Below are 27439 nucleotides of genomic sequence, written 5' to 3'. Positions count from 1 at the left end.
CAATGGATTTTTGGTTGGTGAGGCAATGAAACCAGAGTGCATGAAAATGTGTGCTTAAGTAGTAAAACAAGGATTTAACATTTCGCTTTAGTCAGACATACGTTGTATATACTGTGAACATATACAGTACATATAATCACATATACTGTATATACATAGAGCCATCTGATTGATACTCACATTCAGAGAAACATTTACAACCTAAATAAAACAGATTCAACCAGTAAATCTAATGAAAGCTGCAATAATCAATATTATATATTAACAATGGATCAAATGTCTTTGTTTAATGTAAAAGGGGTATTTTGTAGTGAAGACCCTGCAGATAAGTATTAGCCAGCTTTTTGGCTTCTTTGTAGCTCATTGTTTTGTTATTTTGGCAACGTTACCCACTTTTACTGATCTCATCAACCCATGCAGCAGACAGCTGTTTTCAGCAAAACACACTTCAATAAACTCATTTTAGAATACCTGCTCCAAACAGCAAACACACAAAGAGCATTCAAAGCTAATGAGATATTTCCCTCAGGAGTTATTGGAGACCAAAAACAGAGCTATACTGGACTTACATTCAGTGGGTGGTCAGAAACACGACTCCAAATGATGCTTATGTTGCTTCATATTTACTATACTGTGATAGGTGATATATCATTTTTAGAGCTTGTGCAACTACCCCTAGTGGCCAAAAAGTACATTAATGCTGTTGTAAGGTTTTATTTATGGTTTTAAAAATGTAAATGAATTTCAACATTTCTTCATTTTGCTGTTGAATGTTTGGTAATACAGTGTCCCACTGTGAGAGACACCATTTGTATTAGAATTATTACAGCAGCAATTTACTACCTATTGTGTGACATTTTACAATATGATCATCACAAAGCATATGTTGCTTTTAAACATAAGAATTCATGAGCCCATTATGATTCTTTACAATTGCTGTTTTATAGCAGTTGCAGTTCAGTTGTTTCTGTTGTTTCATTGTCAGTTAGCAGATATTGTTTTGGAAGACACTATATTTATCACAGACACCAAGTCACAGCATATGAAAAAACCTAATTTCTTCTTTTGTCATAGTTTTTGTATACATTTGTCTGCTGTTCATACACAACCATCAACCTGTATGTTTTTCCTGTCTTGTCTTTGTTGACTCCTGGATGTTTTTCTCTCTTGGATGTCGAGATACACCTAATTCACTCGATCCAAAACAGGTGTTACATCGTGTCACTGCAGTGCGTCCTATACCAGCTCTCAGAGAGGAGAGAGAGTGGAGGAGCATTTAGTTTTTTATGACAGATGCATATATGCACACACAATGGAATCTCTGTCAACCACGCTCCATCAGAGGTGTACTGGCTCATAACTGGGGAGCAAACATATTCAAAAATGTTCCATCCTTTATGCTTGCCTTGATCTTGTCAAAGTACATTCACAGATATAGATATCAAAAAACCTCCCCTGATGTACATTCAGTTATAATAACTAGCTATTCCAGAGGTAATGGAGATTTATTCAGGAAATATTGTCACTGATAGAGATTTGTGTTGGCATAATGAGCCCCCCAAGGACCACTTACAGAGCTCTAAGTGGACATTCATGACTGACTGACACTTAAAACTTAGTCGTTATCCAAGTAGAAGAATACACTCTGATTTGTCAAAAATCAGTGTCAGTACAAAGCATGTGGTATTCACAACTTGACATTTAAAATCTAAGTCAATGGCTGCTCAAGGACAAAATTAAAGATGAGATTTTTTGGCAACTCATAGCATGTGAGATTGGCTTTAAACAAGAATCTTGAGTCTAGTGTTTTCTGCCAGATATCAATCCCTCCCACGTGCATTCTTACCTACTTCAGGATACAGTGCATCCACACATAACAGGTGACTGGATGGGCTCTATGTAATATTTATAGATTTTGAAAATGCAACAAGATGTGTGTCTACTGTCGATTCCCTAATGTTTTCGCAGGTGTAGGTGAAAAACTTTTTTTGTTTAATTCAGTGGTGTTATGCTGGCATCACACTGAAGGTAATTTCAGGTAACCATGTCTGCTCCTTTTCACTGTAAATCACTTGTCGCTGGGAGAGACACTTTCCTCCTGAATTATTAAATCTACTGTCCTTGAGAGCAAGACAAAATGTTGACAAGGATTGTATTATTTTCCAGGGTAAAATTGCTTTGTTTATTTAACTATACCTGGAAGGGTAGAGTAAACTGACAATGATTTTATTATGCTGCACCAAGATTAATATTACTGTATATTAATCATATAATACCAAAGCTCTAATTTACATACCTAAAAACCATGCCAGGCAGGATATTGATTAATATTTAGCACAGTGAAACACACATTCTCATGGCATAAGAGTTGAGGACAGATGTATCCCTGATTATATCTCTTGAACAGGCTCAGTCAAAGGCAGAAGAAGAACATCATGTTTTAAGTGAGATTGAGGTAAAGTTGTAGAAGGGAGAAAGGGATGGCAGGGGAGGGAATGGACTGTTGACTGCAATCTGTCTGTAATCCATCAGTTCCCAAATTGTGTCGCAAGTAGCAAAAATGTTGCTCCCACTCTATACGCCACCACGCTCATAAATATTCATCTAAGAAACTCATTTCTGTTAATATAAAAAATGTCTAAATGAGCATGTTTATGACTGATATTTCAATTTCCAGTTTGAAATTAGGACTTTTTGTGTATTGACAGATTGCTAATGGTTGCATTTTCCTTTCGCCTCTATTTTCTCATTTCAGTTGTGCTGCTGGATACGACGTCTGTGCTTGGAGAGCTTGGATGGAAGACGTATCCTATAAACGGGGTAAGGAGGGCAACTCTTATTCCACTTATCGCCTTCAGTCTTACGGTCCAGTGGGCCTTGTTGAAAATGCATGACCATTTCTGCACCAATGAGATCAATTATATTGATTTTAACAGGTCAAAGTGGGTAGCAGTGACCTGTTTCGTAATCACAGCCCTGTTATTGTTCAGACCCCTCGGTCCACATGGGAAATACTGTAACCAGATAATGAGCCAAGGTCTCTAAGCTTCCCTTATGTTCAATCTTCCCCTATAAATTGTTTGTGTGCCTTTAGGGCCACATAAATACTATACTTTAGCTTTAAAAGTTCACCAAAGGAAAGCATATAGAGTGACCATCAGTCCAGCCTATGCTCACATAGCTAACTACTACTACTTCTACTACATACAGCAAAAACTTAGTGTTCGATTCTCCATTTTAAATACAGTTGCCTCTCAGCAATCATTACATGTCCTGTACCTTATTCTGTATTTTAGTCAGTCAACTACCCAACACGGTGTTCCCATTTTGTTCGGGCAATAAGTGCCTCCAGTTCCTCAGCAGTTACTTGTCCGGCTGAAAAAAAACAAAACTTTGGAGTGCCAAACTGAAGGTATCATAATAATGAAATATGGTTGTGCTGACAACAAACTGTAACATCTTTAGATCAAAACATTCATGTTGCATTAAAACTTCTCCCTCTCTGTGTTGTCAAAGTACTTGAGTGATTGATCGAAAATGTCCTCTTGTTATATAGTGGGCAACAAAGGCAGAATTGGCCAACTTCCACCTCTATTTTCACCTCCATTGTCCTGGTTGTGTTGTCATAATGTTAGCTACAGCTCAGCCCAATTCAAGATTGAGACTTATTTTGGGATAAAGGCAGAGGCTATCAAACTGTGTCCATGCAACACTGACAACTCTGTCCTTGTTTGACCATGTTTAACTCCCTGTTTCCCCGGGATATAAAGGTAACCAATCCACTGTCAGGAAACTGCCTGGGGCTTTACCCTCTGTACCTAATGTAGTGTCTTTCAACATGTCAAGTGCTTTACTCAATGAGGTTACTGCTTGTGGTTGAAAGTTCAATCTGTGTCATATCTCTTTAGTTGTGACCTCTAATGAAGTAATAGGGATGATTATTTTTCTCCTATAGTTGATTGCTGTCCGTACGGCCATGCTTTCAGTCCATTCCATGATGCAGATTCTTCCAAATGTATGATTGTATTATTTGTATGATAAAATACCATCCAAACTTAGTTAATAAAGCAGGGCTGAGGCCCATAGCTAATCACCGACTTTTTGGCAACGTCACACATCATGTTTAAATCACCCAAAGCATGATGGGTTGCGTAGTGCCAACATTCTGAAAATATTTATCCAAAACTTAAAAAAGGAATCGGTGAAGATAAACTATATTACACAATAATACCTTTTTTGTCACTGCAAATGCACAATCCCCAGGACAGTTCTGTTGTGTTGTTGGGTGACTGCAAGCGGACTAAATATGAGAAATGATCAACACTGAAGTAATATCTCTTACTCTTGTTGAAGTTGTGTTTGAGGTTTGAGAGCCCAGGCAGTAAGTACAAGTTTTTTTTGCCTTTTTTGTCTTTTTGGAGCTATGCAGTGTCCTCCACTATCCTTTACGACTCCACACTCTCTGTGGGTTTTTACTTTAAATGATCCTCTGCTGGAAGATCCCAAAGGTCCCCCCAGCCCTTTTCTGTCTCTCTATCTCTCTCCCTGCAAGGCCCTTGGTGGCACATATCAGGGTTATGAAGGTGATTACATCATGTAGGTCGTGGTGACAGCCGCCCACAGCATTAAGGAAGAGAGAGGGAGGCTGCTGCTTCCATGATTAAGCTGTCAGCCCTCTTCCATCCTCACTCGTCCACTATCCTCCGATTTACCATTAATATTTAAGGCATCGAGGTGAGTGGCCCTGAGGGAAGGTGTGAAGATCTGGGGAGGTAAAATAGTTTAAATCCCCTTCACTACCGGGGAGCCAGCAAGAGCAAGTCAATCCCCACCATATTAGACACAGCCTGGTATCAGGCCGATACAGCAGCACACCATGTACTGCCTATCAGAGTTGTACACTGGTTCTAGTTCCGGATATAAACTGCTGTCCGTCAGTCATGTCCAATGCACATCTTAAAATAATTTCATATGCAGTAACTGCTCCAACATGATTACCTGATGATGAGTTTGCCAGGAATATAGCTGGTCGTATGATATGAATTTGAAGGTGAAGTAGAAATTGGGGTGTATATTTATGGCTGAGTTTTTATCAAAAACCATTAAACAACCCTTGTAAAGAGAAGAAAGTAAGTGGTTTTGTAGAAGAGGAAGGTTAACCACAAGTACACAGTGGTGGTCTGAATGCATTACAACACAGGACACTGTGGCAATCTGCATAACCCCAACAACAACACTTTCCAAAGTGTCCTTGAGCAAGACATTGAAGCCCTAACGCTTCGTACTCACTGTCCAATGTTATGTGCAAGAGCATCAGCCAAATGACCAAAATGTAAAATATATTATCAAGGATAGTAAGTCTTCAGTGCCAAAAGAGAAAAGGCAACCATGTTCTACACCACTGGTTTTCAAAATTTGACAGTACAACTGTGCAGCCCCCGCAGATCAATTGATAACTTTTTTTCACATGGGGTCTAGCCTTTCTTGGAACTACAGTTGTACTGCAGCCGTGATTTAATGCATGGGGGGACAAACAGGAAGTGTAACTTTGCTATGGAGTTAGGTAGTTAGCTGCGGACTACAACTTGAACATATGTTTAGCCTCTGTTGGTTTATATTTTGACAAATTAGCAGGGTTGAAGTATGGCAAATTAGCTATTAGCAGTTCATGTAAGCACTGTACCCATAAATGTACAGACAACACTAGATAATTTGATCGATTTGATACTGAAAAGAAATGTAAGCGTGATGATTCTCAGGCAAGATTTATTCAATGATTTCTAAGTATATTTATGGACCTTTTTTGAGATGGACATCTCTTTCTCTTTCTTTTGTATTGAACACCCAACTTACATTCTGAAGCAGAAACTCATGCAGGATTGTGAATGTCCCGCTATTGGCATACTTATATGTCATATTAAGGTTGCCTGGGAAAGGTTTTCATTAAAGTTAAAATGATAGGAAATGACTGAGACACTACAATCACTTAATTAATTGTGTCAGTAGATTTGCATTTCCCTATAGGTACACCAGGCATCTCCAGCACACTGGAAAGCTGCTAACAGATGTTTACACATTGTAAACAGGGTATATGTCTTGGTCATGCCCAGCCTTCAGTGCAAGGTGCCCTTTGATTACTTTATACCTGTTGTGCTTGTAAAGTAAATAGACCTGTTTCAATTGGCCCACAAGGGGAAACCATGCAAGGACTGTTGTTATGTTTATTAATGACTTTACTGAATGTGGGAATATCCTCAGAGTTACAAAACACTTTCACCCTCAAAGGTTTTACTCATTATATTTGTGCATATTGAACAGCAATTGATCTATACCATGTCTTTCAAGGACTTTGACTCTGCAAACTTTTTCCTCCAGTAGAAGTTAATAATTGTGCTTGAGAACGCCAACGGCAAGCTGATACTTCAGAGGAAAAGATGTTAAGAGGTTATTTTCATGAGGCAAAGATGTGTGTCTCTATTCTCAGGCTTTCTCTCCATGTTCTGAAATGCTGAATAGTGATGAAGACCAGGGCGTCAGAGGGGTGAATGAGAGAGCGACAGGAGAGAGGAGATGGGAAAGAGGGTTGATTTGGCATCTGCATGCAGCCACAATAAGCTCCACTCAAAATGGGCAGACACACTGCTGAAATATGAATGAGTCATTTCCCTGTGGTGGGTGTGAGGGGGAGTGGAGAAGAGAGAGGAACAGCTTATTTATTAAATTACATGAAACGGCTTTAAGGGATTAAGAATGCCTAATGTTGCCTCTTGTTTTCACTCATTGACATCATAATGGCAACTGAGCATAGGCAGGTTGGATGACAAAGAACGATGGTTGTCCATCATAAAGCGAGGGAATAATCCTACTTTTATCAATTTCAGAGATCCCAAGCAGCCAATAAGTCAGAACTACTGGGGGCGTATAAACACAGGGTTATGTAAACTCGGAGCACAACGCTGGCACATTGGTTTGCTGCCAGAACACTGCTCAGTCAAATATTAAGCTGTGCAACCTCGATAACTCACAAGTGCTCAGCTCAGAGCTGTGTGTGTGTGTGTGTGTGTGTGTGTGTGTGTGTGTGTGTGTGTGTGTGTGTGTGTGTGTGTGTGTGTGTGTGTTCTGTAAAACAAGTCTGATGCAACTGAAGGTTTTGTCTTTTGTGTGAGCATTTAAATATATGTCAGCCGCTGCTGATAACAGGCCTCTTTGCTAAACTTGGATGTACTGCCATTACACATTCCCATTGCATTGAATTGTGGAGTGTGTCTTACCCTCATGAATTAAGTATTTTTAAATGTTTCGTAATAGGGATAACAATTAAAACGTTTCATATATCTTGTTACTCTATGACATTAAGCTCAACTATTGTGTAGTTTTTCACCATTTACTCCCCATTGTTTAAGTTGGACACTGTACTAGTAGAAGCAAATGGATTTGGGATTGATAGGCTGGTAAAGCAAAGTATCTTATACAGTTTTGGATCATTTATGATTTTCCTACTGTAGCTCTGACTTCCATCACACAGCCTCCCACTGTGTTAGTGTGTGATGATGCACCACGATAAAACCCAGCTTTCTTTATCACTCTCCCAATACAACAAGAGTAAACTTAGACTGCAGCTGATTGACTTGAAGTCCTCTGAATAAATTGGTTTGTCAGTTATTGGGAACATTTTCAGGGTATTTCTGTCAGATTCAGGCTTTAAGGTTTGGGGGAATGGGCAGGGGGAGACAAAAAAGAGAGAGAAAGAGACACAGAGGAAGATAGGAGGCTGTGTCGGGAGTGATTGGATATAAAGAGCAAAAGTGAATAAGATGACTAACACACCAAACAGCATACAAGAGCTTACACACTCGCAAAGGCATTTGCACGTCCTCTGAAGCCTTTCCCTCAATACTAATCCTTAATCTTTTTATTGCAATATTTAACCACAGTAATTGATTGCAGCTACGCGACCTAAGGGTTATCTCAAAGCACTTCCTCCATCCCTAATACTATTAGCCTTTGGAGTGAGCGCCGAAAAATGGAGAGGAGAGAGAGGGAAATCCGTATGTCAGTGTACTTCATAGCTCAGATAAACTTCTCTTAGGCGTGCTGCTGAGTGATGGCCGGCAGCGCTGCGAGATATACAAAAAAAAGAAGGTAATAATCCAGAATCACTCCACTTCTCCCCACGGAGGCTCTAATATAAAAAAAGGTACGATGATTTAACACACCAGTGTTCGTCTCGGGGACCTCTGCCATAGCTGGGCTTAAACAGTGCCAGGGGATTCCTTAATTGGCTTGTTTCTTGTCAGGGACACACCAAGGCCAATATTTAATACGCTCCCACTCGGCATCTCGCTGACAGCAGAACATATTCTGACAGCTTTTTGGGCTTACCTTCACCATGTGAGGAATACAGTGAGGCTGAGTTAGAGAAAGAGAGTGGAAGCAGTGGGGGGAGGGGAGGGGGGGATCCAGCCACTCGATGGATGCAAATGGAAAGAAGAGTAGAGGTAGGGAAGAGTGAGGAGGTTATTAGTGCCTTGCTGAATGCAGGCGCTGAATACATGAATACGGGAAGTAGCAGAGAAAAAAGGATATGTGGTTGCTGAAAGACAGGCAGAGTTCAGACAGACACACTTGTGTTTCTTTTTGAAGAGTGAAAAGCTCTGGAAATCTTTATAGAACATTATGTTTCTTTGTTAATAAAGAATACATCATGGTAAGGTTTCTAGACAAACAATTCATCGATAAAAACATCAAAAATACTTTTGGAACTTTGTATTTGTAATACAATGCTAATAGTAATAATAATCATTTCTCATGTCCATACTGACTGTTAAACAATCGTAACTATGCTGAAAACAATAGGGAACAATATCTACAGTCATTCTGTGCAAAAACAAGTATTCAGAAGCTAATATAAGGCTTTAGCAGTCTGAGTTAGACAACTTAATTGGATATCTTCATTGAAGTATTCATTTGTGGGTTTATTGCGAGTGCTGTGCTTTGGCAACAACACATGCAACTAACAGGAAGTACTTTTCCACTGGACCTCAAAGCTGTCGGGGAAACACAAAAGAGGGAATTATAGCTGTGGCTTTGGCCTTATGTTCACTTCAGCTGAAACTATAACTACAACTATAAAAAACTAAAACTAAAATAACTATCTTTTAGAAATTGATACATACAGGAAAGACTTATGATTGTTAAGGGTTGGCTTCTGATAGGTAGTTCCCTTTAAGATTGGGTCCAGGGTTCTTAAACTACCTCAAAATTGTCGTAAAGTAAAGAGCATTGCACAAAACATACAAGTAGCAGGTTTCTCTTTTCTGCTGGGGTTGACTTTCGCTTACCACAATGACAAATAGAGCCGCCGTCAGATCATAACGGTTGCATTTATTTTACATTACTACTGTAGGTAAGTAACCAAAATGAAGCTTGGCTAATGGTCACTATGCTCTCTACAAGTTGGTGTCAGACAAAAATTGAAGCATCCCTCTGTAACACCACTCTTGTGTTTTTTTGCATTTCAACAATACTTATTATTCTCTAGTGAAGTAATCAGCTAATCCTGCTACCGTACTTTTGGATTTTGAATTTCCCAGTTAAGCTTTCATACATATTGTATCAATATTTTAAGCATATGCACCAAATAGATTTGAATCAGGGCCTCCATTATTTGGAGCAAGTAGCTCATGAAAATGAAAAGCACTCATTTGTTTTCTCACTGTCCAGTGTGTAGGCTGCGTTAGGAAAGATAAATACTCAAGTGTCAGTGTAATTTTACTGGCCATGAAGTGACAGACAAAGACAATTATATAGAGAGATAAGGAGGGATTTCTATCTTTCCTCTCCTTCTGTTGTCCTCTACTCTCCTCCACGTGTCTCCATATTCTCTCCACCCTCTTGTAGTTTGACTACACTTATCCCTTCCCCACCTCCCCTCGTCCTACCTTTGCTGTTGAGAGAGAGAGAGGGAGAGAGAGGGAGAGAGAGAGATAGAGGGAAACCATTCATTTTTTATAGGTAGTTAGACAAGCAGTTACACAGTTATACCGGTATTCAAGCAGTCAATCATGTATTAGCACGGACAGACAGTAGGGCAGCCATTAAGACGGACAGTCACGGTTAGTCGTATAAATTCAGACAGAAGAAAATGGCTCTTTATGTTTACATTTTTGTCTCTTAAAGGTTTTTCTGTAGTTCCAAGATAAACTGGTGCTTTACTATCGCTATATGGAAACATGTTTAAATGGGAACTCCTGAATAAACTTCTTACTTCTTTATTATGATCCTTCAGAGTTATTTCTTTTTATTAAACAGTGGTGGACTAATCAAATAAATAAATCATTTGGTAAACTATGCATTCTTAAACGGTTCAGAGAGCAGAACACCTGGTATTGTACTGTGGAGGAAACCCAAGAGATTTGTCTCTGGTTCTGGTACTGCAGTCAGTCAGGTACGAAGAGTTGGGATCTGCTCCTCTGGGAATTGACTAAGAACGCTGTTATAAGGGTACAGCCTGCTGACACGCACACGCACACACACACACACACACACACACACACACACACACACACACACACACACACACACACACACACACACACACACACACACACAGAAGGAGGATCATACAAATTGATTTTTGCACATTGATATTTCTCTCTCTTACTCTTCACATTCAAGTTTTTTTTTTTCAAACATCACTGGTTTCTTTCTGTATCTATCTCTTTGTTCATGCTCACACACACTCACATGCTATTGCACACATTCTGTTGCGCACACGCACTCCAAAAGAACAGTGTGGCGGTACAGTTAGAGGAAACCTGTCCAAGGTCATGGTGCTTTATCTCTACTACGCTGTTTACTTCTGTCTGTTATCACTTGACTTGCATCAGAAGAATATATTACAGTGACACTGACACATGTCGACTGTATTCCAAACCTGAACCTCAACTCACTTTTACTTGCAATGAATTAACTGCAGTGCCAGCAGGCTGATCACAGCCCCCAACAAGTCATCACAACTCAGGCACACCAGACAACCGGTTGGCTAACCCAGTACTCACAGCATCGCTTATTATTTATTTCAGAGGGTTACACAACTGTATTGCTGGTTCTACCAGGAAGATGTTTGTCCTCTATCTTGTATTAAAACCTTGTGTGTCAACATATTTTAATGCCTCTAAGCCCTTACAAGCTCTCTGTACATAATCCTGCTAAATGACAAGCAGCCTTTATAATTTCTCTGACATTTGAAATGTCTGTGGAGAAATCATTTCTGTGTATTGTGGAACTTAGTAATCATTAATATTCAAAGTGCCAGAAGTCTGCACTGGAATTTGACTTACGTACGTTGAGAATTGTATTTCTTTGAATTTTGGTGAATAAAGGGATTTATTTATGGACGTAGGCAAATAGGAATACTTTGTTATTTCTAAAGATAACTAAAGGAAATTGTATTGCCAGTTTTGTTTTATAATATTTATCTTTAAAACCTGGTTGGTACATTAAGATCTACAGAAAAGAATAGCTTCTACTTTGGTGAGATGTGAACTACAGATGGGTCTAAGAAATCAGTCTCCTATTTATTGTGACTGAAGCAGCTCTCAAAAGTATTCCATTGTCCATGTCCGAGATAACATCGTCAGGTGTGTTTCTGCAAGACGGACAGAAGAATTGTACACACATCGGATATCAACTTCTCAATGTACTTACAGATTTAAATTCTGTATTAGAAGGTGATCTTGCTTCAGGACCAGAGCCCGACCCTTTCTATCAACAGTTGAACATCTTTCTTTGTCTCCCAGATTATGTGTGGTTGATTGAAACAGGACTTTTCTTTGGGGCTGTCTATATAGTCTTGTAATAGCTTTGTGCCTAGCAGAGCAATCGCAGTGCTCCATCAAGCTCTGACACATCCATTTGTCACACTCTCTGTGGTCTGATAGAAAACCAAGGGAAGATGCGCACGCACGCACGCAAGCACACACACACACACACACACACACACACACACACACACACACACACACACACACACACACACACACACACTGATATATAACTCAGTCTACAGTACATATGGTTTATTGTATTTTGTTGTCAAAATAGAACCAAATGCATCTTCACCTGTTGTTTTGTTTGGACATGGACATATCAGTGAGATTGAAGAAAATCCATCCTGACACTTTCAAATGGAAAAGAAAATGTTCCAAACAGAGATTAATCAAGGCAAAGTTGACATTTTATATCTGATCAATGGAGTCAATGAAGGGACAAGCTAAAGGGGAAAATGTATTATAAGTAGTAGAACTACAAGAACGCATTGTTGATTATGTCATTTGTAAATATTATGCATATATAACTTTATTGAAATGCTTCTTTTTGTATTAATCAGCAATTGTATTTTCTTTATGTATAAGACGCAAGCAATACCGGGGAACAACAAAGACAATGAAATATAAAACATTAATAAACATAAAATATAGGAGGAGAGTGTAAGGTTTCCTATCACTGTATGGAAATCACAAGACTTTTTAATGGAGACATTACTTTGGACAATAAACAAGGGAATGATAATCAACAAAGGTCCTTGGCACGACCCAAACTAGGGATGTTGCGATTTATGGTGGTCATCTTAACCCCTAGGCCACCAGGGCACCCCTTCATCACTGTTTTACCCCCACAGAGCTATGCATTGTGCGTTATTCCCAATTATTTCTGCTTAACTTTTGTCAGGTGTCACAAAAACATAACAATCATAATGTTATGTAAAGCTGTCGAATGAATTGCATACATAGAAACAGACATGTTTGATGAATTTAATTGAACATGTGATGTGAGTTATTCTACTTTTTCCACCACTTTTTTACTTTGTGATCTGAACATTAGTTGTGACCAATCAGAAACCTAAATCCATGATACTGTTTGTGCAGTGAACTGATTGTGTTTTATGGTGCAGAAAAGCCCTTTTTCTGACCCAGGAAAAGCTCTGGATTACCCTATATTTACCGCTAACCACCTCTAATCACACACATAGACTGCAACATAAAGTATAATTTGTCACTCTGTGAGATAATAACGTGATAATCTGCCAAAGTGTATGACAGCTCCCTCCCCCTGCACTACTCAATCACTCACCATCTCTCCCGCTTTTTTCGGGACACAGTGTTGCATCTCAGCTGGAGTTCATACAATAAAGATGACAACCATCCATCTCTGTTACATGTGGATTACACCCTTTACAGCCGATTATGCTGCTGCATCAGTGCATTGTTAAAGCTGTTGAAGGTCACATATCCTGTCATGCTGAAAATTAAAATGGTTCTCTTACATATTCAAAAAGTCAAATGATTTCCATTGGGTTCAAATCATTTGCATCCATATTCATAGTTTGTGTCTACCGTCCCATGAACAGAGGAAGACAGAGAGAAATGTGCAAGTTTGCAGGGTCTGCAGAACCAAATAATATTAGATCTTATTTCTCTCGGTAGCTGAGTATAGTTTACATGTTTCTCTGTAAAACTGCTGTTGAGGAAAAATCTTCCATTTCAGCTCATTCAATCTGAATTTAAATCGCCACTCGCCTCCCAAACCCCTTCAATCCCAATTTACACCAGTGGAGGGTATGGATGAATCGGAGTTCTGCTGTGTTTTGTAACAAAATGCTGCGGTAGAAGACTGATCACGGCACTCCTTTCTCCCTCCCCTCTTCTCCCTTTCAACCTTGGTAGTTATTTAATAAACCCTCAACGTTGGTGAAGTCCCTGCATCTATTATCATGTGTCTCTAAGGCTTCCAAAACCACTTATAAACTACATATCTGAGGAGAAAGTGAAGCAAAGACAGATCACTGGCAAATATATTGTTAGCCAGACATACAAAAGGCTCCAACACTTCTCCTACATAGAAGCAGAAACATACCTTATAGTTGTTTAGCCTGTTTTTGTTGTGGTTTTGTGTCTCTTTGTAGTTGTCTTGTCTCTGTTTGTACTTATGTTGTCCCCCTTTGTATATCTCTTTGTGCTAAGTCGTTATATCTAAGTGATCATTGTGTGTCTCTTTATAGGTGTTTTATCTTTCTTTGTGGTCATGTTGTGTTTTGTTCTGGTACGTGTCTCTTTGAGTGCCATGTTGTAAGTAAAGGCAGGGGGCCACTGACACTCTGGGCCCCCGATGCCCAGTAGCCCTGTCACGTAATCTATCCGTGGCTCTGCTGTATAGTATGTTTATATTTCAGTGTATAGTATTGATGTTTTGTAGTGGAAAACATTTCTGCAAAGATTTTGAAAGTTACCATTCCCTGCATGTAGTTGTTTCTCATTTTGTATTCTTTACCTACTTAGATAGAGTTAGATGTGATAGAAGAGAGACAGGGTCACTTCGCTAAGATTCCTCCCCTGAAGCTCCACAGTTTATCCTCTTTGTCTCTTTTACAAGCAGAGACAGATGAAAGGGAGAGAAACGTGTTGTTTTTCTTAGCTCTCAAGTCTAACTTCAGTCTAGATCTCGAATCCAACATGGGATGGTGTGTGGGGGCGTTTGGGGTCAGAAGATGGTGGAGGGATCCTTGTAGAGGGATTTGGTTTCATGGAGATGAATGTTTTGTCTGGCAAGCTCTCTAAAATGCACTTAACATTTTATACAAATTCCAAGGATGCTGAAAGCTGTGCCTCACCGCACGCTTTCTCTGCCTATGTCTTTGCTGCTCCCTCTGACCTAAGTGATTGAGCAGGCCAGACAATCCGGTTTTGTCTGCACTCATTTCCAGTCAGGCTTGTTTAAGTATTACAGACTGGAGTCAGATGGATTCACTAAGGGAAGATGTCTCCTACTATTCCCAGACAGACAAAAGGAGAGACAGGCAGACAAGGGTTGAGAGACAGCAACATGCTAACTTAAAACCCTGAAGACCAACCTAAAACAATATCCTGGAAGAAGCAAAGAGTCCTAACGGATATTTAGGCTGACCTTTACAGTATATTCACCTTCATTTAGATGTCAAAATAACTCCTGTTTTATCATTTGACATGTCAATGTTTCTTTTACTGAAATATTGTGTCGTTTTAAAGCTTCTGTTGCCATTAGGTACAAGTATAGTTAAAACATGTACTGAGCTTGATAAATTATACCTGATTGAAAGTTATAATGTTCAGTTTGTGTTTCAACTGTTTTACAGAGGTGTTGATTCAACTTCATTGTCAGTTTGGAGGCTGTGTATGTGATACTGTTGAACTATATTGTATCATACTGACAGGTGATTCTGATAGTTTGTCCACTCCAATTATATCAATAGGGGTAAGCAACCAAATATTTGAGGGTTGTTTCACTTGTCAGGGAAATTTATTAGATGAGGCTTTTTAAGTCTATCTATCTTCTTATCTATCTTTCAAAATAGTAAGACAATTACCATTATTATGATCAAAATATCAAAAGACCTGTTAGAATATCCATTTTATATGTCGCGCCTTTCTTTGGATATGTAATGACTTTGCAAGCTTAGTGTTCTTTGTTTGTTTTTCTAACTATTTTGAGTTTTACTTTAGCTTTAAATTCAATGTCAGGTATTGCAGGCTGTTTGCAGCAATTACTGTGCTTAAGCTACATCCCACTAATTTAAGACTACAGTAATCCAAATGATCACCTCAACCTTCAATCTTTATTCTAAAGCATCCCTTGAAAACCATTCCTCCTCTGAGTATTTTCCTTATCTTTTCTATTGTGATGACAGAATATTTGGCCCTCAAGCGTACAAGTGCTGCAACACACACGTCATCCTCACACACTGTTGCATACAGCTCAGCATTCACATCTCTCTCTCTCTCTCTCTCTCTCTCTCTCTTTACCTCTTGTCCGCTCTGTCTTACACTCTTGTCCCTCCGTTGCTGTTCATCTTCCCCCTTCCCCATCCTCCTGATATCTTTTTCTCCCATTTCTTCCTTTTCACTTCCTTTCTCTCTCTCTCTCCCACCCTCCTCTCTCTGTCTCTCTGACAGCGTCTTCTTAACAGAGAGCAGCAGACTGTGAAAACAGGCGAGAGGCAATGTGTCGCGGGTGTGTTTGTGTGTGTTTCATCCTGCATGTCTGCAGATGGAGGACAGTATAATTAACTAAATGAAACATTAGAATTGAAGTGATATTTATTATGTTACTCCGGATTGTGCAGTTATTGTATTATTTATGTTTCATCATAAACAATAATAAATAATAAGTGTCTCCTCATACTACTGCTGCCTTTAGGTGTACTTTGAGAAATTCTTTTAGTAGGAAATCAAATGGCTGCTGCAACAAAGTCTAGTTTTGCCAAGTGTTGTGTTGTTTATTAAAAAGTATGTCAAGATGCTGAACAGGAAAACGTCGAAACTGATTCATTGCCAAATGTATAAAGATTTGGCAAAAAGAGATAAGATCATACATGTAATAAGTATTATAACCTTTACGCCACATTGATTGAGTCAATTCTCTTGGCCATAAGGATCATATTTCATTGACTCCTTCATATGTCTTCAACGATACTTGATGGCAGCATAATATGAATGTACCTCAATCAATACAATACTGTTTCAGCAACACATTTTGTTTGTCAAACCAATAAAGCAGATTTGGATTTAAGTGAATTGTGACTGAGAGACAGAGAGAATGAGATAGTACTGACTTTTTCTACAGTGTAAAATGCCGTTAGACCCCTGCTTCTGACTCTGAGTTCTGAATGTGGATCAGAGCAAGAATAGCCATCAATACTAATTACAGAACAGAGACTCTCAGAGAAACCTTTCTCATTAAAGACTCATAAAATACATTTGTAATTCATCAACTCTATTTGTCATAAGACAAGGATAATCACTGATTTCCTGTTCTGGGTAGACTGTATTTGTATGTGTCAGTGCAGCATGCTTTCCTCTACCTGGGTGACCTGGTCTTATCTAAGCTGTCTATGGTTGCACCCTGCTACCTCACCCACTGGCAAAGTCTGTGTGTGTGTGTTCGTTGTACCGCTGTGTGCAGCCGTCACTGTGATCTCACATCAGTCAGAGGCTGCTGAGCCACATATTGACATTCCAGGCTGCCTGCCTGCCTGCCTCTCTGGCAAAAATAGATATGTAAAACGACAAGCTCTTTTCCCCTCGTTTTTCCCACGCACAGTTTGCCTGAGCTGGTGGGGGAGAGAAGAAAAAGAAAGGTCTCTGGTCTGTGTCAGCTCAGTTGAGAAAGAGTCAGCGTGTGGGGAGGGGAGTGACATATCACCATTTAGGCAAATGAGAGAGAGGAGAAGAGGTTGAAAGGAGACAATGCCTGTAGCCCAGCGTTGATCCTGCAGGTAGATGGGATTTACTGGCGTGTGGGTTTTGATGCTGCTGGTAGAGTTTATTTTCGCCAACAATGAAGGTACTTTATGTTCACTGTAACTTGAGATCTCACAATTTTTATGTTGAAAAATCTGGTGACTCAGTGTCTTTTGTTAGCCTGAGGGTTGAATGTGTTCCAAGACAACAGTTTGCTCCAAATAGGCATTGTAATTGGAAAAGAGACATCTCACAAGTTTCACTAATTGCAGAATAGCACTCTTACCTGACTTACTACAACATTATAATTCTGTTTGCTACATTTAATTAGCTTAATTCCTATCACTTTTGCTTAAAACACATTGTATTTTGCTCCAAAGGAACGGCCATAGATTTCCCTGTGAATGTTGATCTATTTCATGCTGATATAAGAGATTAACGAGACACAAATAAACACAAATTACAGCTAAGGCTGATGGGAATGTTATTTTTGCAGGTATTTGGTCATAAACTTGACAAATTCAATATGTTACAACAGAAGAAGGAAGCGCATGACTCTGATGGCTGATCTGACAGGTGCTATTTAGTGAGGCAGGTGAAGGGTTCAGGTCTTGTTAATATTATATGGTGCAGACACAAAACAGGCAACAGTGAAAAACATAGTTATTGCCTATTTACTCGAAGAATGCATTTTTTTCAACTGTGCCTTGTTGTTTTTTCCATGGCTGAAAAGTTGAGGGATCTCCAAAGTTACTACAGTTCATATTGAGGAAGACATGAACGTCCGTACCAAAACCGATGACAATACATCCAACAGTAGTAGAGACATTGTACTCAACACTACAATGTCAACTGATAGTGGTGCTACAGGAAAAGTATGTGTATCACCAAAGTCATTAGAATACATTGTGAAAAGGCAATACCAGTCTCTTTGGTCCAACCCTTAAGTGGGCACTAACTACTGAATTGATCATGCAATGTGACACAATGGATTTTCTTTTACTAACATTGCAGTGGGAGGTCAGAGGTAAGAACAGCAGCCCCAGGAGCGTTTTGCTCATGGACAAGTAATCAGGGCTGTCTTTTCTTAAAGGACAGCCTCTTTTACTTCAAGAAATGCAGCTAGTCAAAACATAGATTTGATTTATTTTCATCGGATAAAAGGGTAAAGGTAGTGCTTTGCATCGATTAATGCCAGCCTTGTAAACGTCTTATTTCCATAAAAGGTAACACGATTATGTTATTATTTTCCATTATAACAATTACATTTATCATCATTCACTCCACTGTCTTTTTAAGGAAAACATATATGTGACTTTTCAAGGCAAATTCATTTTGCATAGATGAGCTCTGTTATGCTGGGATCAATACAATCTTGATGGATGGCCCTGATCATTGCACTGAGTTCAGGTTTAGTGTTAATACATTTAAAAATGCTCTTTTTTCTTCTGTATCCTCCATGCCTCAACGTAATATCTTCTTGTTTACTTCAAAAACGTGTGTACAAGCATTATCTGCCATAGAAGAAGTCGACTTAGACGCCATGACGTCAACCATTGGTTTGTGGACTTTGGTTTTGAAGCCTGGATTTTTTTTTTTGCAACCAGAAGTTACTCGAGGGGGTGGAGCAAAGTACAACCGAACGGTGAAAAATGTGGTTTTATTTGACCAAAACAGTCTTTTAAACCTGCAATCAAATACGCCTCAAGTGAACTGCTAACACTTAAATTAATTGTATTAGTATTGCCATTCATTTTCTGAGGTTTTTAAACCATAACCAGAATATAACTGTGGAGGAAACACTTAATCTGTGTTATTTTGGTGTTTCTTTATACAAATTGGTCAACCACACACAGAAAGATAAGGACTATCAGCTCCAAACATCAGTCCAACGTGAGCTGTCTTTAAAATGTCGAAAGTCTATCTTCAGAGCCCTCGGCTCTCTTCGGAGAATGACTGAGGCCATGACCAACTGGGTGTCACATTGTGAGAGCACCACAGCAATGACAGATGGGTGCGGGTGCTGTGGCTCCACCCTGCTGGCTACCCATCCACTGTGATGGATGCAGGAATGAGAGAAGCACAGGGTCTTTGGATTTTATTTGCTCACCGCTCACTTGTTCCTATTGATTTAGGGATGTGCTGCTGACGGCCGGTGGGATTGTGTGTGTGTGTGTGTGTGTGTGTGTGTGTGTGTGTGTGTGTGTGTGTGTGTGTGTGTGTGTGTGTGTGTGTGTGTGTGTGTGTGTATGTGTGTTGTGTGTGTGTGGAGAGGTGAGGGAATGCAGATTATATTTAAAGAAGATTTTTTTTAACAACAGCCAGCTGTGTCACCTGTAATATGATATGATGCTGGATTTTGAATAAAATTAAGAATGAATACAACACTAAAAAGACAATTGTGTAATCGAGTGTAAGAGTAATGTGTAACTTTATAAAAATGCGTTCGACAGTAAAAAGATGAGCAGCCTTCTCTGGAACAACGGAATCATAATAAATAACTACAGAAACTAGTTGACTTGATACGGACGGCAGTGCTCATACCAATATGTTTGGATAATAACTGCCATTTTGCTGTGATTCATTCATTTGAAGGGCTTCTATTTTCTCTAGATGTTAATTTGCACTTATTTTGTGGTGCATCCACCAAAGAATGAGCCGTGGATTGTTTTTGTGTTTAAAAGTGTTTACCTGTACATACCCGACACAGATGAAACACAATGCATGAATTATACAATAACAATTGCTAAACTTTTCCCATTTCAATTGCACAGCTCTAATCTGGAGATTGTCCTCATTTTGTCAAAACAAAAAACTGCCAATTTAATTCAGTACATGAAAAAATGTTTAAGTAACTCAAATGGAGTTTGTTTGAGGTTTAATTTGGATAAGGATATATTTAGACCCAAAAATCTGAACACAACTCATTGGCAGTCATTTTATAAACAATTAAAATTCCTTTAATGTAAAGGCATAGTCCTGTTAGACCTGAACACAAACTGACTCGTTTTTGCATACAGTAGAGTAGAGTGTCAGTGTTTGAAAGAAAGAGTTTTCTTGGGATTTATTCGGTACATAAAGTAACAGCATCACAGCTCGATTTCAGGACAAAGATCAACAAAGAAAATAGAGTTGAATACGGCAGAAACATGCCGGCGTATATGAAAAGTAGCTAAATATTTGTCAGAGTCCAAATACGTCCAACTTTTCCACAGCGGTGTTGTAGCTGACGCATACATAACGAATACATAACAAATTATTATATGTATGTCAAACATTGATAGCGTATCACTTACCTATTTAAAACGTATCAGAGCTTCTGGCCAACAGAGCTGGAAAAGTGCCATCTGGTTCACGTCATGCTGATGCTGGAGAACGGCTAGAATGCTGAACGCTAGCTGTACTGTAGAAACACGTTTAATAAGTTACTCCGTCGTCAGGCATCATCTTAACATAGGGTAGGAATAGGGTATCCACTCGTTATCAATAAATTGGCTGTAGGGTTCACCGTCAGCCAACGTAGCCTATATCTAACGTTCCTCTAACGTAGTCACGTAGGTATTCACGTACTATATTTACGTAGGTAAGTATTGACCTACGTATTCCGTATTCACGTATGTCTAACGTCACGTAACGTCTGCATATCTTATGAAGCACACGTCGGGTACGTCCGGTAATTTTGAACATGCTCAAAACATCAGCGTTCAACAACGCACCCCAGCGTAACACAGTGAGCTCTTAAGGAATACTACTTATGCCTTACCTTATATCAACGTACACCAGCGTGTTGCCCGATATTTTGTATACGCCATATTGTTGTATACTTTATGCATTCGTTGGGTATTCATCTGATACATTTTGTATAAGTAAGTGATGCGCTATCAATAGGTTAGACATGCGTATCTGTATAGGTTCACTTTTCCGATCCGATGAAAAGTTGGACGTATTTGGACTCTGACAAATTTCCGTATGTGCCGGCATACGTTTCTGCCATACGGATATGTGTGACAGGGCCTTTAGACGGAGAAGAGGTTGTAATGTTATAATGTGTTGTACACCTGCATGGATATGAATTGACATTACTAATCAGCTGATCACCACTCAGCTCTGAATGAACCAGTGACTGTAAAGTATACGTAAAACAGATGATGCCAGTCAGCTATTGCAAGTCCAACTTCAGTGCACTGTGTGAACTAACACTATGCTCTTATGATTCTATTTCTGCATCCCACAAGCAAAGCCTCATAATTATATAATGCAATCATTAGTTATTCTGATGACAGATCCATTAAAGAGAAACTAGCTAGCGTATGTGTACACGTGTGTAGGTGTGGCCTTCTTGTGACCTTAAAATATTAATGTATTAGGTTGTAGCCAACCTAATATATTGAGCTTACTTTTATGGAAAGTCTTTCATAGTTGTCAATATACTGTGCTCTATTATTTTATACCAACCTGACATACAGTACTGACCTCTACAAAGAAAAGGAAATACTGAAAAGAAAAGAGAGAGAAAATGACGACACAGGATTCAAACTAAACATTGGCATTACTGTCTATGTATGCATGATGAGTAGATCCACCACCAGGTGGTCATAAGGAAAATAGTGTCTTCATTCCATTTTGCTAAGGTGACAATACAAAGGATTTTCTGACATGTTCAGTATTGTTATTCAGGTTTTGTCTCGTCTCAAGTCCTGCCAATATTCCTCATTGGCACATGTTTAGTAATTGAATTGGAAGTCCTAAAGTACATAGTGAAAATCTATTTCCATAATTCTCCAATCAAAGTACTGATTGTCTTGTCGGCACTCTAAGATGCAATGACTCGGTCCTGGTTGCCAGATATTGACAAAATCCCCCAAGTTAAACCCGATGACGTTGAAAGTGAAAGAATCCCTGTTTTAATATTGATATATATCAGATATTATCTCTTTTCAGTGTTGCTGAGAGTATTTTAGTATAACATTTTAATTAATTCAAGAAAGAAAGAAGAAAGAAAGAAATGTACATATTCCAATAAACAATGGTATTGAAAAAGTTTTTGGGAATGAGTGAGTGACTTTGGAGTTAATGAGGTGATTTGAATGTAAAAATGTCCCCCAAAGTCTCTGAGACTAAATCTTATTAAATGGGGGGTGGGGGAGGGATGACTTTATTCACTTCTCTATCAGTCAAGTCCCAGCCAGTAATCAATAATATTCATGAGTCATAAAAATCCCAGAATAGCGCATTTAATTTTTCATTTGCAATTTTTTCTTTCACCTTCTTCCACTCAGTTTCAGTTGTTTTACTTTCTCTGCATTGTTTGTTATTTTCTCATAAAGTCAAAGAGCTGACATCAGGTTCCCTAGTGAGCAAAGACTTCATCCATCTCCCGTATTGCTTGTGTGTGTGTGTGTGTGTGTGTGTGTGTGTGTGTGTGTGTGTGTGTGTGTGTGTGTGTGTGTGTGTGTGTGTGTGTTTATGTGCGTGTGTGTGCGTGTGTGCGTGCGTGTGTGTGTGTGTGACTCTGTGCTGGAGGTAGAAGTGTTTCATCAATCACAGAGGGAGGCTCTGGGATTAAATAAAAATCTTTCAATCCAGTGTCAGTGGCAGCGGACACACACACACCCACACACACACACACACACACACACACACACACACACACACACACACACACACACACACACACACACACACACACTACAGAAAGATGCATGTGTGGTGTTTGTGTGTATAAGAGACAAACTGCATGAGGAAGACAGAGAAGGTATCAGGTAGAAAGAAAGAGACAAACAAGAGAGATTTGGGAATAAAGAGGGGAGAGGGGGAGAAAGAGGGATGAGAAATAGAGAATTGGATTAGATAGAGAGAAAGACGGAAAAAATAAAATACAGATGAATGATGAACAGCGGAAATTGAGCAAGGAAGTTTTAGCCAAATTTGTAAAAAAAAGGTATGAATTACCCTATTTGCTGGGTTTTGAGGAATGCACACTGGCAGGTATCAAGAAATAATGAGTCTCCTAAAGAACACAAAGCAATCTTTCTAGATCAAATGAGAACACATTCAAATGTTCTAAAGATATAAATCTGATCCTATAAATTAAGTGATCACTCTCTGTCACTCGGGGACAACAGCGGATTAATATTATTTTATATATATAAGTTCTCAGGTGGTGGTGCCAAATGGAACCAAGTGATAACTTTTCCCAGACATACTGTAATGTGATATAGTATTGAATCACCCGACTGATGTGTGATGTTTAATGCCAAAAAGGACAAGAGAGATAATCAGTTTATCACTCGCCCATGTTCAAAGAGACTGAACATCGGTGAGTCCAGATTTCTGCAAAAGAAGAGATTCTTGTTGATTTTTAGAAAGTTTATTAGTTCGTTATTACAAATACATTTGAATGTGTCACTTTTTGTTGATGTGTTAAGTGTCAAACATTTAAAGTATAGTATAGTTTTGTTTTCACCTCCATTTCCTGCCTGGTGCAGCTTTTATTGTGTCAGTGATGCCAAAATAAATAGTATTTCATTGTTAATAATGTTTTTGAATGAAAATGCTTGTCTGAATGAGGGAAAAAAAAGACAAAGACAAATAAAAAGATGGATAGGGAAGCTGGCTCTGGTTGTTCACGCTAGTTTTGTTCATCTTCTCCCAAGTCTTTATCCTTACTTTAATTGAGAGAGGAAGTCTCAAGAGACCGAAGAAAAACACACCTGTGCCCAACTCTTCTGACACAGAGAGAGAGAGAGAGAGAGAGAGAGTGAGAGTGTGTGTGTGTGTGTGTGTGTGTGTGTGTGTGTGTGTGTGTGTGTGTGTGTGTGTGTGTGTGTGTGTGTGCGCGGGAGGGCACAGCAGGAGCATGTCCTGCTCCAAGTAAAGCAGGTGAGGCTACAGGACACTTTGTACCATCCTGCAATTCCCAGTGATGACAATTTTTACCCAGATGTCTCCTGTGGCTCAAATGAACACCTTTGATTCCACTATATTCTCCTTTGCCACCAACAATATACAATATGCAATGTGTTTTTCCCATAGGACTTTTGTAATTCCTTCCTAAAAAGGAACATTGTATTTACTTTTTTATTATTTAGGCTCAAAATGAGCTCATATATTTCAGTATCCTTATATTTGATAATGCACATACTCTTGACTGTATAGACTTGTCAACTGTCAATAAATGAAATGTATAATATTACAGGTCAGGTCATAATACAACACAAGTGAGTGTGTTTGTATATACAAACGCCTTCTTGGAATGTGTGTGTGTGTGTGTGTGTGTGTGTGTGTGTGTGTGTGTGTGTGTGTGTGTGTGTGTGTGTGTGTGTGTGTGTGTGTGTGTGTGTATCAATGAATTTGGGATTTCTTTGTTCATACTACGCATGCATAGACACATAGTCTCATGGTATCAATAATACAGCTGCCAGTTGTATCTCCAATTGCCTCTTGCTTACACAGTTTGTTTGCACCAACCAAATCTGCAGTAGCCATGCTTACTGCACAGGGTAGATTCATTCTCCAAAATGACTTACCACCTTGCTGCCTGTCTACAGCGTGTAGTATACTTAGGACAGATACTGAATATATAACCAAGAAAACGGTGTGTATTTTCACTGAATGTCTCCTGCCAGTCTGATAATAATAAACCTTTAAAAGCTCCACTCCTTGACCTGCCCCACTAGTTTCTGTCAGTAATATAATTATTAAGTAATTAATTTATAGTAGGTCATAACACACTCTCATTCACACAGAGGGACATTTGACTTTTAAATCCTGTTTAATTCTTTTTGTTGGTGGTGGGAACGATTAGGATCGCTAAATGTTTAATTGTGATTGAGTGGAGCGGGTTATGACACTATAGTTAAAAGTGCTGTACTCAACAGGGCTCCAGGTTTCACTGTTTTAATAAAAAGAGCTCACCTCCAGGCTAGTGGCCAGTAAAATGACTGGCTCTGTTTCATTCGAGAAAGAGATGGGCCATAAGGGCCTTGGTCTCAGGCTGCAATCAATCAACCGCATTGTCAGAGCGTTTTTTAATTATGCATGTTAAGGCTGGATGGCAAAGCTTCACTTAAAGATTTCTACTTTGAAAAAGAAGTTCACCGTCAGATTACAAATCACACAATGGAGTGACTGTCAGGTTGGTGATTCCAAAGGGATGGTGTCACAGAAATGTCCTTTTAATTTGTCTTCAATTGTTTGCTTGTAAGACAATTTAGAAAAACTCAATTCCAGCTATTGTAAATGCAAAGTTGCAGAGTGACTTATTTAAAAGTGCTGACACCACATAGCTGCTTGACATTATCAGCTAGCTGACTAGATTTAAACGTCTTGGAGGCTTTTATATCAGCTGTGAATGGTGTTATGTTGGGGTTTCAAACAGCAATGTGTTCCTAGCACCGTGGATTGTTTTCCCCTTTGGGACAAATCTCACTGATATCTCTTTGTCTCGGGCCACAGTTTATCTACAGTGGCGTTTGAGCTCATTCCATCACCTCGTAACTTTATAATTATCTTGTAACTCCTTATAACACACTCTGGCATAGACCATACATTCTTAACACGTTTTATTTTTCATTGCCTGTTTCTTTGTCTCCCGCTTGTACGCCTATGTTCTCTTTCTCGGTCTCCCACATCTTTCACACATTACTTTGTGTTTAAAGAATGTAGTGTTATAACAAGGTTGTCTTCAATCTCATACCATCATATTAGAACTCCTTTCAGTACGGCCTTGATACACTAAAAATGTCTTGAGTAGAGAGACTGAAGGTTAAGTCTGACCTTGCTCTGTGTGCGCACATATGTAAAGACTTGGGTCAGTTCTCATTCCAACAGACCTCACGTTTATATAGTTACCTACAGTGGAGTTGCTCAGGACATTCACTGCTATGTGATCGACTGGGGTTCAGTGGCTTGCTTGGATGCCATTTAGCAAACATTGTAGGAACATAAAGTGTAACTCGACACTTAACGTCACTCCTGAAAATAATCGACAGAAAGTAAAAACATTTATTGTAGTTGGTCTAGAAGAATTGTGACAAATACATAGACTGTGTGGCAATATTGATTCTGTATCTCTCTAAACTTGAAGCCATTCATACAGCTACGTACTCTTTCTCGTAGAAAACCCTTTTATCACCAATCTCAGTTTGTTTGCATCTTCAGCAAAGACATGCTTGTACTTGTTTCCATACTTGCATGATGACATTTTTACAATTCCCAAGTCACGTCACCAATGTGGAAATGTCAATATGCTGATGCATATTTCCTCCTCAAACGCCTCTGCTCAACTGACTAAGTGGTCAAAACAGATTGTAAAGGCCTGAAGGGTGGATTGAAACAGCACGTTTAAACACTAGTGCAAGTTCCAGACCAAGATGAGCATATGTGTAGTATAAGCAACGGAAACCAAAAGAAAATCAGTTTAAAAGAGTAAAAATATGAAAAAGGTATATTGTACAACACGAAAGTAGGTAATTAAAAAAAAAAGCTCATTACTTTATTTAGTTAAGTATGTATGCATATGGTAGTGAGATAAGCATGAAGATTGACAATGGATACATTGGTGGGTCAATGTGATAGATTTGGATTTGTAAATTCAGTTTAGTCAACTCGTCAAGAAAGCAAATAAACGTACCCCAAAATGTTAAACTATTCCTTTAAATCAGAAAATAAACACTATGACATACTGTAGATTGAGGAACATATGTAGATATGTCAATTAGTAAAATGGGCTATTAACTGACCCTATACATTTTATCTGATTGTAAATGACCAAATTTCACTTAAATTCAATATACATGACCTATTGTTAATATTATTATGGAAATCTGGGCAAAGTGGATGAACAATATGTGGTACTGTTCCTTGTTTGCTGTGAAGTCAACAGAGCTGTATTTCCCTCATCTTTAGATGATGATTTTTGATTCAAGAATTACACAATGATCATATGTTACCTTAAATTTCTGCAGTACTCTGTATACCCAACAAAATTAGTGCCGAGCATCATGCGTGATGGGCAATATCACATCTAATCAAAATCAATTTGTTTGACTGTAATGCGACAATTACTCCTTGAGGGAAGAGCAGATTAAATCCTGTCGTCTTTGGATGATTGAATTAGAACATGTTATTAAAAAGGATAATTAGTATGTGAAAGCAAACAT

At 38.9% G+C, this 27439-nt stretch overlaps 1 protein-coding gene across 1 annotated transcript in view; it reads left to right on the top strand.

The window, feature by feature from the left end:
- Positions 1–27439, top strand: part of epha6 (eph receptor A6) — a 159915-nt gene that overhangs the window by 8839 nt on the left and 123637 nt on the right. The window contains exon 2 of the mRNA XM_029458658.1: positions 2756–2820. Coding sequence (XP_029314518.1) covers positions 2756–2820 — 65 coding nt within the window. The remainder of the gene's footprint in view (positions 1–2755; positions 2821–27439) is intronic.

This window comes from Cottoperca gobio, chromosome 21 (assembly GCF_900634415.1).
Source record: "Cottoperca gobio chromosome 21, fCotGob3.1, whole genome shotgun sequence".
Lineage (NCBI taxonomy): Eukaryota > Metazoa > Chordata > Actinopteri > Perciformes > Bovichtidae > Cottoperca > Cottoperca gobio.
Note: the sequence above shows the minus strand (reverse complement) of the source record. Positions and strands in the feature narration are given on the sequence as shown.